General features: G+C 45.6%; 1 protein-coding gene across 1 annotated transcript; it reads left to right on the top strand.

Moving 5' to 3' along the window:
• The first annotated feature begins 1,479 nt into the window (after positions 1-1,479).
• On the top strand, positions 1,480-10,501 carry LOC102399766 (pregnancy-associated glycoprotein 4). Its single transcript, XM_025286449.3, has 9 exons — positions 1,480-1,580; positions 2,661-2,811; positions 3,785-3,902; positions 4,000-4,118; positions 5,314-5,507; positions 6,434-6,550; positions 8,153-8,294; positions 8,382-8,480; positions 10,199-10,501. Exons 1-9 carry the CDS (start codon positions 1,480-1,482, stop codon positions 10,346-10,348), a joined length of 1,191 nt encoding a protein of 396 aa, XP_025142234.3. The 3' UTR covers positions 10,349-10,501.
• The last annotated feature ends 862 nt before the right edge of the window (positions 10,502-11,363 follow it).

The following is an 11,363-nucleotide window of genomic DNA, read 5'->3' as shown; positions in this document are numbered from 1 at the left end:
TTTGGTATTCTTTGGTTTTGTTTTGATGGGCAGGACTTTTGTTTTTCCTTAGAAGATTTTCCACTCTGAATGTAGAGTCATAAGTCTGAATCTTAAAACCACTTAAGTAATGTGTTGTTATAGGTAGCTAGTCAACAACTTGATGCAGTTAGATTTATTAGTCTTTGTCCTCAATTTGTTCAGTTCAGTTCAGTCCTTCAGTTGTGTCTGTCTCTTTGCAATGCCATAGACTGCAGCATGCCAGGCTTCCCTATCCATCACCAACTCCCAGAGCTTTCTCAAGCTCATGTCCATCGACTTGGAGATGCTATTCATCCATCTCATCCTCTGTCTTCTGCTTCTCCTCTTGCCTTCAATCTTTTCTAATAACAGGGTATTTTCCAATGAGTCAACATGTTCAGTATGCATTCAGTCTCTTTTACAATGAACAAACATGAATTAAATTCCTCTCTGTCCCCACTGCACTCCCAATTCTAGGCCAGAAACAAAAAACTGCAGAGACTGAAAGCTGATAACAGCACATTGCTGTGGAGATTTTGTTCCCTCTTTTCTGGGGAGGTAAATAAAATTAGTTGCTAACATTAAAATCAGTATACTGTACATAAGTATCTAAACTTCTGATTCTCTTGAAAACATGCCCAACATGCCTGCTTTCCAGCATGGGTGAAGTGGAGGAAAGGCTGCTCCCAGAGGTAAAGCCTGTGCTGCCCAAATTTCAACATGCCCACCTAGTCCTAGTATGATATCTCCTGCTTACTGGAGCCAGGAGTCAGTGAAAACCAGACTTCTAGCTCTCTTAAGATAAAGACTACTTTTGTCTTGATCAACTTTGACTTTGAAGCCTTTAACCCAGAACCTAGCACACAGTTCTTCCTTGTTCGTTTGTTGGATGATATAAAATATCTTGTGGCTGCATATGACATTTCTTCCAATACTGAAACCATGCAATTGAAGTACTGTTCTGCCCTAAATCTTTGATGCAGCCTGGCATCATAGGTGCCCCTATGTCTGCCATTAGACCCACTACCTAGAGCCAGTTGTTTGTTCCTGGGCTGTCCCTGAAGTCTTCACTTTGCCATTTGACAACTTCTCATCCTAGCAATGTCCTTGCCAACGAAGGCAGCAATGCATATCTCATGAGGTGGCTAGGAAGATGACATGAAACCACACATGTCGAACATGGCCCCAAGTATCCATTTTCATGATGATTTTGGCAGTTATTTCTCCAAGTAGGCAAGGTTCTCCATCTTCTTAGATGTCCATGCAGATCAGTTTGATTTTCCAGCCAAACTTCAAGGAAGAGATTGCAGTTCAATTCTCTGTATTCTGAAAAGCTTCAAAGTCCATTCGCCAAGAACACTGATGAAGGTAAAGATTTTATCAAGACCTTTGTGTTTTTTTCAGATCTTTTAGTGGCCTAAAGGGGAAAACTAGGGTAGGTCAGAGCATATATAACTAGGGGATCCCAGTCACCACTACATGCTAAGAACCAAAACTTCCCTGAGTACTTGGAGCCAGGAAAGAAGCATGAAGTGGCTTGTGCTCCTCGGGCTGGTGGCCTTCTCAGAGTGCATAGTCAAGTATGTATGGGGACTGTATGTCACATCATATTCCTTTCTCGGATTTTTCTTTTCATCTGATTATTTTTACACCCATAAGGTTTCAAGGGAATGGAATATTTCCCTAAGAGTCTTAAAGTTCAACTCTTACTTTTTGATAAATAACTTGCTAGAGGAACTGTGGATCGCAAGGTCTTGGTGTAAATTTGGGTCGCACAAATCTTGGGGTCCAGACATATCATGACCTGTTCAAAATGCAACTCCTTGCAACTGTTCAGTGCACAGTTTATGCAGATGTTAATGTGGTCCTCTGGAATAGCACTTTTCTACATTTTGTTCAACATGTCCTCTTTTTTCCTGTCTATTTCAATGTGTATATACCTATGTCTGCATCTCTGTATCACTGTCATTTATCTCTTCATCTCTTTGGAAGTCACTGGGAGTGTATTTCTCTTTGTGTTGTTTGCTTTTAATTGTTCATTTGACTCTTACTTCCTTCTCAAGCCTCTGAATTTCCCTTAATTTTTCCCTATATCTTGGATTCTTCTTTCAACTCTCTCCTCTCTTTCAACTTGGAGAAAGATACACTGTTTTATATACACTGATTTATATCTGATGAGCAGTGTGACCACAGCCAACTCGGAAACCTCTTGTATTTCAAATTGCTCCCTTGTAAAAGAGGATAAGAGTCCCCCTTCTACCTCCTTCCTTGTGGTTCTTTGAGAAGGAATGAGTGGGATGCCAACAGCAATGCTAATGGCTGTCATTGTTGAGACTTCCTATTTATCAGGTACCTTATATCCATCACTTCGCTTATCCCCAAGGTATTCTATTTGGAGGGTTTGTATTGTTACATTCCACCATTTTGCTGAAGGGGAGACTGAGACACCACATGGTCATATGGCTTACCCAAGATTGCAGAAAAGAATCTGTATTCAAAACTGTGTCTTTGCCATGTTATATGCATAAAATTCTGATAATAATGTGCCTCATAAAAATGATTAGAAAACACACAGGGCCATTACAATGACAGTTATACCTTAACACTGACAGCTAATTCTAGCATCTTCTTTGTTTTCTTTGTCAAATGCTCGGTGAAAGAATACCTCTAAGAAGAGTGAAGACCATGAGAAAAACTCTCAGTGGAAAAAACATGCTGAACAATTTCTTGAAGGAGGATCCTTACAGACTGTCCCAGATTTCTTTTCGTGGCTCAAATCTAACTATTCACCCGCTGAGAAACATCAGAGATGTGAGTATTTGGGAAGGATGGTGCTCCACAGCGCCCCCTGGAGCCCCAGCCTAGCATGGGACTCATCTGGAGGTGCCAGATGGGATGTTGGGGTTGGGGTTCCTGCAGGAGGCAGAGACACTGGAAAAGAGGGACCCCACCCAGATGAGAAGGCACTCTCATCCTCAACTGTTGGTTTTTCTGACTGGGCCTGGCAATTACCAGGTGGCAGGTAAATATCCATTTTTGTGTCAAAGATGTGTCAGTTTGAGGGTGACTGTTCCTTCTGAACTATGTGAGCCACTCAGTTACAGATGAAGAGTGAACCATCACTGATCAGAAGGTAGAACCAACTGCAAAGCAATTGTGAATCCCCAGGTAAAGGAATTCAGGTTCCACAGATGCAAGAACGACAGCAGAAAAAAAGTTACTGAACCTGTATTCTGTGTATTGCCATAAGAATCTAATACAGTGCTTACTGTTTTTAGATTAGAAAAGGGCTTATTTTTTCTTCAAGAATGCCCATGCCAGCCTGAGAGATAGGCAAAGAGTAAATACATCTCAAATAAAACAGTCACCTGTGTGGTGTTGATTGGATGTGGTCTGAGTTTAGAGGGAGTGGCTGGGGTTCATCAAGTAGGACATCCTGGAGAAGGGGGTGCTAAGGCTTGGTTTGAAGAGACTACAGAGCTTCTCAAATGAAGGCACAGGACTTCCCTGGGTGTCCAGCGGCCCTGGAGGCCCAGTGCTTATGCCTCTGGGCTTCCCAGGAAGGAGCTATGACTTCAACACCTGATCATAGACTCAATATCCTGCATACAATGTAGCACAGGAAAAATATATCAAATGCAGATACCTCTGTGACCAAAGTCTGTGAGCTGCATGGTGGTTAGAAAGTGGTCTCAAGAGATATGTGACACCCAGAGGGAGACATCAATGTGGGAATAGAGGGTAGCCAGTTCTGCACTAACCCACTCCCTCCTTCTCCCTGTAGATCTTCTATGTTGGAAACATCACCATTGGAACACCCCCTCAGGAATTCCAGGTTATCTTTGACACAGGCTCATCCGACTTGTGGGTGCCCTCAATCGATTGCAACAGTACATCCTGTGGTGAGTACAGACACCCCTACCCGGGCCATCTTTTACTTGCCCTGCTACCCTGTTTCCACCCTTGGCACCTGATGACACTCATCTCTTGTGTCTGCAGCTACACACGTTAGGTTCAGACATCTTCAGTCTTCCACCTTCCGGCCTACCAATAAGACCTTCACAATCATCTATGGATCTGGGAGAATGAAAGGAGTTGTTGCTTATGACACAGTTCGGGTAACAGTATAACATATGCTGAGTCAGGACTGGCTATAGAGTGACCATGGCTTGCAAAACAGATGCAGGACCATCTGGCAGGACCCTTCCTAGCCTAACTCCCATAGATATTGGCCATCTTATCCACAGGATCATGTCTCTGGGGAGGCAGTGCCCATGGTGACACACAAGCAAACAAATTAGCTAACCCAGAGAGTGGCTTGAGATGTGGACTTGCAGCTCCTCTGCCAATGAGCAGTTCAAGGTCCATTTATCTGGGAACAAGAAGTGATAAAGCACCCACTTTTATATTCACAGACTGTTCCAACCACTTTCAGGTGATAACTGGTTTAATTCTGCAACAACTCCACAAAGCAGTTACTCTGATTAGCTCATGAGACATATGAGGAAACTGAGGTCAAGACAGCAAGGGCCTTGCTGAGAGCACACATGTGATAAAACGTGGAGTTAGGCTGTCTTTTCAGGACTGAAGTTTCTGTGGGGTGTTTGGGGACATGATAAAACTGATCTGGGGGCCATGGGGGCAGTCAAGGGCTTCAGGTATCCAGAGTGGGAAACTGGAGGCCTGAGAAGTCAAGGGGCCTGATAAATGAGTTTTCACACTCGAGCACCCTTGAGAGTCTAATAAACATATGGCTTGCCTCCCCCAAAATACTTGAGTAGTTCCCCTCTCTCTCTTTCTCTCTCATACACACTCACAGAAATACACACATATCCCCAAAAGTGAATTCCCCAGGCAGTAATTTCATAGAACTCTGCAAGCAAGACTGAGATTTTGGCTTCTGTCTTCCTGGACAGATGCAGAGTCCACAGTACCTTACAGAGAATGCAGTCCATTCCTGTCATTAGGTCACAGTGATGCCAAAGAGAAGGCTATCTTGCTCTTGATTGTTTTGTCCATAAGGTGGCATCAATGGGACCTGTCCTGACTCTTGGTTGCCCCACTTGTACAGGAGCCACGAGGCCAATTTAACTCACGCAGGTGGTGTTTTTCAGAGGGGCAGATGTTTTAAAATTCACAGCCTCTCTCAAATAGAACCTAAATTCCCCTTCTACCTTGCTCTAACCATCTGTGGGCAACCAAACACAGAGCCCAGCCTCAATTCTTCTCTGAGGATCTAATGGCAATGCACCCCAGGCCAGTCCTAGCCCCACTTCACATATCTGTAAGTGGGAACACTCTTCTCTCCCACAGATTGGGGACCTTGTAAGTACCGACCAGCCATTTGGTCTAAGCATGGAGGAATACGGGTTTGCACACAAAAGATTTGATGGCATCTTAGGCTTGAACTACCGCAACCTATCCTGGTCTAAGGCCCTCCCCATCTTTGACAAGCTGAAGAATGAAGGTGCTATTTCTGAGCCTGTTTTTGCCTTCTACTTGAGCAAGTAAGTCTGAGATGGACAATTCCTTTCTCCAAATTAGCTGTAAGATGCTTTCAGTTGCATGAAAATTATAGAACACTTGATAAAAGTATCCTGAGAGTAATATAACCAAGGATAACTATGGCCCCAGGGCCTTACCTGGCTTCACCACTGGTTTTTATAAATAAAATTTTATTGGAACACAACCCTACTCCTGGGCTCAAGACCAGTAACTTGGTCTAGGGGCGGGGGTGAGTGAGGAGGAATGCAAATGGAAGGCAACAGGAAACAAGTTGAAGGAAAAGACATTAGTATTTGCTTATGAATTTGATCAGGAAGGAAGGAGAAGGATGGTGGATATCTTTCCTTCCTCATTAGCATTTCACTGGGAAACCAGGACCAGCTACCCAATTTGTAGGAGCCAGTGAGAAATGAAAGTGTGGGACACAAAAGTGTGGGACCCCTTGTTCAAGAAATATGAGGCATTTCAAGACAGGGAGAGCAGAAGTGGGGTCCCTTCTGAGTGTGGAGCCCTTTGGACAGTGTAGGTCACAGGCCAGTGGAGCCAACTCTGGGTGATGCGAACCCACACCCTTAGAATTCCCAGGCCTTGATTTTCCTGAAAAATGACAAGGAGGACACGAGGAAAGCCAAAACACTTCAGCAATCTGTCCTATGATGCTGTCTGAGCACTCAGGTTGCTGGAGGTCCAGGGCATCTTCAGAAGACATAGGGGATGGAGCTCAGACATGTGATTCAGCTTCTAACCTCCTCTGTGCCACTCATGAGACATTAACAGACTTCAGTCTGGATCTAAATCTCTCCTAGACGCTATTTCTGCATCTGTACATTGGGACCTTATTAGGGTGTTGATCGTTGGATAAGCATAGCTCTCAGACAGTGCTGTTGTTACAGTCTTCCAAGGATCCCACCCTCACTTCTCTCTACAGAGACAAGCGGGAGGGCAGTGTGGTGATGTTTGGTGGGGTGGACCACCGCTACTACAAGGGAGAGCTCAAATGGGTACCATTGATCCGAGCAGTCGACTGGAGTGTACACGTAGACCGGTAAGCCTCTCCCTCTGAGGGTCAGCCCAAGTGATGCTCCCACTAATGTACAAGGACACAGGCAGACACACACAAATACATTCTCAGACACAGTCACAGAGACATATACAGCACCTTCAACGACAGAGACAGAAACGCAGACACATATAAACATACACAGAGACACATAAAAACATGCATAGCTAGTCAGAGACACACAAGCACAAACAGAAACACATACAAACAAACACACAAGCACATATATAATCCCCAGGCCTTCTGAGCAAGGCTCTGACCAGGGTCCTAAAAGGGTCCAGAGAGGTCTGTGCAGCCGGGAGAGGGCTGCAGCTACTGCCCTTTGAGGTGGGGAGCATGGTTAGAGGACTCTACAGTGTGGTGAACAGAGGATCAGGGAGTATTTCTCCAGCTTGAACAGAGTTATGATAAGATGACCAACTGCCCAGGGCTACCTAGGACATAGGAAGTTCTCAGTACAGATAAATGTCATTTTTAAAAACAGGGACAGTCCTGAGAAAATGGGGAAAACTGGTCTTCTTAGGGAGCAGCTACCCAGCAGTGGAGAGGGGTTGGCTGCAGTCTTAAGACGTTAAAGCAACTAATTAAAAAGGCACCCCATGTTCATGGGCACACAGTGGGGCAGGGGCTATAACAGAGAATCAGGAAAGTGGGATCCAGGAGTGACCTGAGGACAAGAGGCATAATTGATAGGATTCTGTGTGATACCTTCAGACAAAAGCTGACTTATCCTTTGGAGTTTCTGTGGGCTAGTCATGTATTTCCTGGCCAGGGTCTCAGGGTCTGAGCTGGTTGTAGGAGCAGTTCTGGGAGACACCCTCTCCCAGAGGAGTCCCTCTCTCCCCCTACTATGAGAATCTGCTGCTCCTGTGAATCTCCATCTTCACTCTGTGTGTGACCTGTTATTTGTTCCCCATCAGATACAGTTCTCTTGATGTTTCTTATTGTTTTCTCAGTCTTCATTCACTCATTGAACAGATAAGCATTGGACAACCTCTGTGTGCCAGGCACTTTAGGGAGGCAAGGAGAATAAAACTCGCCCTCACATTTAAGAAGGCAGATGTACGTGAAGTGATTCACCCACATAGTGAATTGTGACTTTGGTACATGCTAGACATGAGGAGGAGAAGGCAATGGCAACCCACTAAAGTACTTTGCCTGGAAAATCCCAGGGACAGCAGAGCCTGGTGGGCTGCTCTCTATGAGGTCACACAGAGTCGGACACGACTGAAGTGAGTTAGCAGCAGCAGCAGCAACAGTCATGAGGAAGGGTCTACAGAGATGACCAAGACAGGAGACTGATAAACACCAGGTGAAAGAATTCTTGAAAACAATACAATTAAGCTGGAATCTGGAAGATGAGAAGAAATTTGCTTATCAAAGGGGAGTAGAGTCTTTTAGAAAGAAAAACCAGCTTGGGTCAAGGTACAAAAGATCCTGGTGTATTCAAGTACTACATTTGAGGATGTCAGGAAAGGTGCTGTGTCGAGAGCAAAGGAAAAGAGGGCAAAAGATGAAGGGCTGCTTAGGAGACAGTCGGGAAGGGGGCAACTCTGGGGAGTCCCGCTTTCTTCCATTGTCTTTCAGCATCACCATGAAAAGAGAGGTTATCGCTTGTTCTGAAGGCTGTGCGGCCCTTGTGGACACTGGGTCATCAAATATCCAAGGCCCAGGAAGACTGATTGATAATATACAGAAGCTCATCGGCGCCACGCCACGGGGTTCCAAGGTGAAGGGTCATGCCCCAGGGTCACTCCCAGTCTCCACACACAGCAAGGATCTCCAGGGCCAACCTCTCACCCTCTCTCTCTAACAGTACTACGTTTCATGTTCTGCGGTCAATATCCTGCCCTCTATTATCTTCACCATCAACGGCGTCAACTACCCAGTGCCAGCTCGAGCCTACATCCTCAAGGTGAGGGGACAATACTGAGGGTTGGTTCTCAAACTGGAACTTGCAGGAACCCTTGGGCTGCTGCTGGGAGGAGGGCGCCCTCTGGAGGCCATGTCACACTATTGCAGATGCTGCTGAGCCCAGTGGCTGGGCCAGTGCCTCCCACAAAACCAAACACTTGAGAGTAATGGGCTGTGTGGGACACTGATCTTCCTGAAATAAATGTGGAGATACCACACCATATGGCATGGTGGGAGTCAAGGAGAGGGGAACACTATGATCCTCAGTCCTCAAAGAGCTTCAATTCAATCCGAACCCTTAGGTGCATGAACATGAAATTCAGTTCTAGCAGTCCCTGAAATAGGCCATGTTACAAGGAGAATGGCTGGGGACAGTCCCAGTGTGATGTCCCAGCATAAGTTAACAGTCTGCCTTCCCTTCTCAAGATTTTTCTGGTTTGAATGATAAATTACATGGTCAGCCTAGTCCTAGCCTACATCTTCCCCTTGCTCTGGACAGGTGCCTCCTTTGTCAGTTGGGATATCCGACCCCTCTGTGGGGAGGTTGGATAATAAGATGAATAAAGGGTGCACAGTGACTGCTCAGCCCCAGCAGAGGGAGGAAGCTTCATGTCAGCTCCCTGTGAGAGTTCAGAGCTGGCTGATGAACTCAAAGAAGGCTTTGAGGAAGAGAGGGAATTTCAGGAATTCTAAAACGACAAACTCATTGAGCCATTTTGAGGGTTGCTTGATTAAGGCAAAAGTGCACTGGATTCCATGCAAATGGCATCTCAAGGTGGTCTGCACTGGGTCAAGGTGGTCTGCTCTGGGGCACTGGGGACTTACTAGGGCTGATGAGGGCTATGGACTGACCACTGGGGATGGGGAACCAGAGTACATTACCCAACCAAGCCTGGAGTGGCCAAAGAGGGTGAGTGTGGGCTGAAGGAGGCTTCTCAGGGTTCCTGGGTTAAGTCTTCAAGAATGTGTTGTGGGCACTGCTGTATTTAAGATGGATAACCAATAAAGAGTTACTTTGTAGCATAGGGAACACCGCTTAGTTATATGACAGCCTGGATGGGAGCGGTGTCTTTGGGACCAGGATACCCGGATACATATGGTTGAGTCCCTTTACTGTCCACCTGAAACTCAGAATATTGTTGATCAGCTATACTCCAATACAAAATAAAGTAGTTTTTTTTTTTAATAAAGTACGGATTTTGGGGATGGAGGAGGAGAACCAGCATTTTATGCAGAGAAAACAAGGAGCAGGAGTCAGAAGGAAAGAAACAGGGAGTGACGGGAACTATGGACACACTTGTTCTTTTCGAAAAAATCATATTGAAGTGTGGCTAATCTTCAATGATGCATTAAGTTCTGCTGCACAACAGTGTGACTCAGTTATACACATAAAAATATATTTTTTCTTATTCTTTTTCATGTGGTTTATCACTGAATATTGAATACAGTTCCTGACGCTCTACAGTAGGACTTTGTTGTTTTTCATTCCTCTGTTTCCCCAACTCCCAGTCCTCCACTCACCACACTCTTCTTCATGATAAACTGATGTCTTGGCCCTCTTTGGTTTTGGATGAACTCTCATATCCCCTGCTGCTGAGAAAACCCCTTGATAGTTACTAAAAGAGGGAAATAAAACAAAGAATTTTGCTGGGTCTGGCTATTGGGGGGAGTCACCGGTAAGGGTTCATGCTGACTGGTGTTTGTCTTTGACTTCCCCAGGATTCTAGAGGCCACTGCTATACCACCTTTAAAGAGAAAAGAGTGAGGAGATCTACAGAGAGCTGGGTCCTGGGTGAAGTCTTCCTGAGGCTGTATTTCTCAGTCTTTGATCGAGGAAATGACAGGATTGGCCTGGCACGGGCAGTGTAAATGCTTGGAGTGGTTCAGGAATCAATAAGGCCACTCCTAACACACACTCACTCACACTTTGGGCACTCCTGCCCAGGATGCTGGTGAACTGTATTTGGTGGTCTGCACACCCTATTCTCAGTAAAGAATAAAGGGTTTCACTCTTAATAGTGCTGAAACAAAGGTTGCTTCTGTTTGTGTCTGGGTGTGAGGAATCTAGAACCAAGTCTGAATCAAAATTGAGAGGAGCCCTACTCCAACAGGCTTCAAGGAATAGGGAGACTCACTGAAATGATTCTGGGAATCCAGGATACAAGAATCAGAGCAAATACAAAGATCTCAGTGACTGGACCCAAGAAATCAGAAGTCATCAATTCTCTCTCACCCTCGCTATTTCCCTTCTGTCTACTTTGATGGTCTTAGCCTGGCAACTTTTTTTCTTTAGGCTTCTACACCTAGTCAGGGAGTTCAAGCTACCTGCCCTAGGGTTTTAAATCCTGAAGGCATCACCTAGTAAGGAAAAAAGATTGCAGACATCAGAGTTCAAGGGTGTTCTCTGAATTGCCCACCTCAGTTCACATGTACAGCCCTAGATCAGCCCTCCTGGCAGGGGCATGGGGTATTATGACTGGCTTTACATGGTCTTTGTCCCTGACCCAGCAACACACATGATTGTCAATTTCTTCCAGAACTACATGACTGATGCTGGGGAGAGGCAGCCCCAAGGATAGCAACTGGCAGATAGTCTAGGCCATGCAGGAGTTTGTGATGACCCACCAACTCCACCACCTCCTCATTCAGAGGAATTATAAGGGGTAATGAAACAGACTCTCTTCATCCCATCTCAGATGAACTTATCACTGGGCTTCTCCTCCAGGGGATTTTGGGTGAGGTACTTCATGCAGAGCTGGTTCCCTCTTTTTCCCACACCCCAGTCACCAGCTCTCTGCCACATATGCCTGCTCTGTCCTTTCCAGCCCTACTTGGTAAGTGGTGGCCCCAGTGGATCCCTGAGCCACCCCCCTCCTCCAGGGCC

This window comes from Bubalus bubalis, chromosome 5 (genome assembly GCF_019923935.1).
Source record: "Bubalus bubalis isolate 160015118507 breed Murrah chromosome 5, NDDB_SH_1, whole genome shotgun sequence".
Classification (NCBI taxonomy): domain Eukaryota; kingdom Metazoa; phylum Chordata; class Mammalia; order Artiodactyla; family Bovidae; genus Bubalus; species Bubalus bubalis.
The sequence above is the reverse complement of the archived record's forward strand: the minus strand, read 5'-3'. Positions and strand labels throughout refer to the sequence as shown.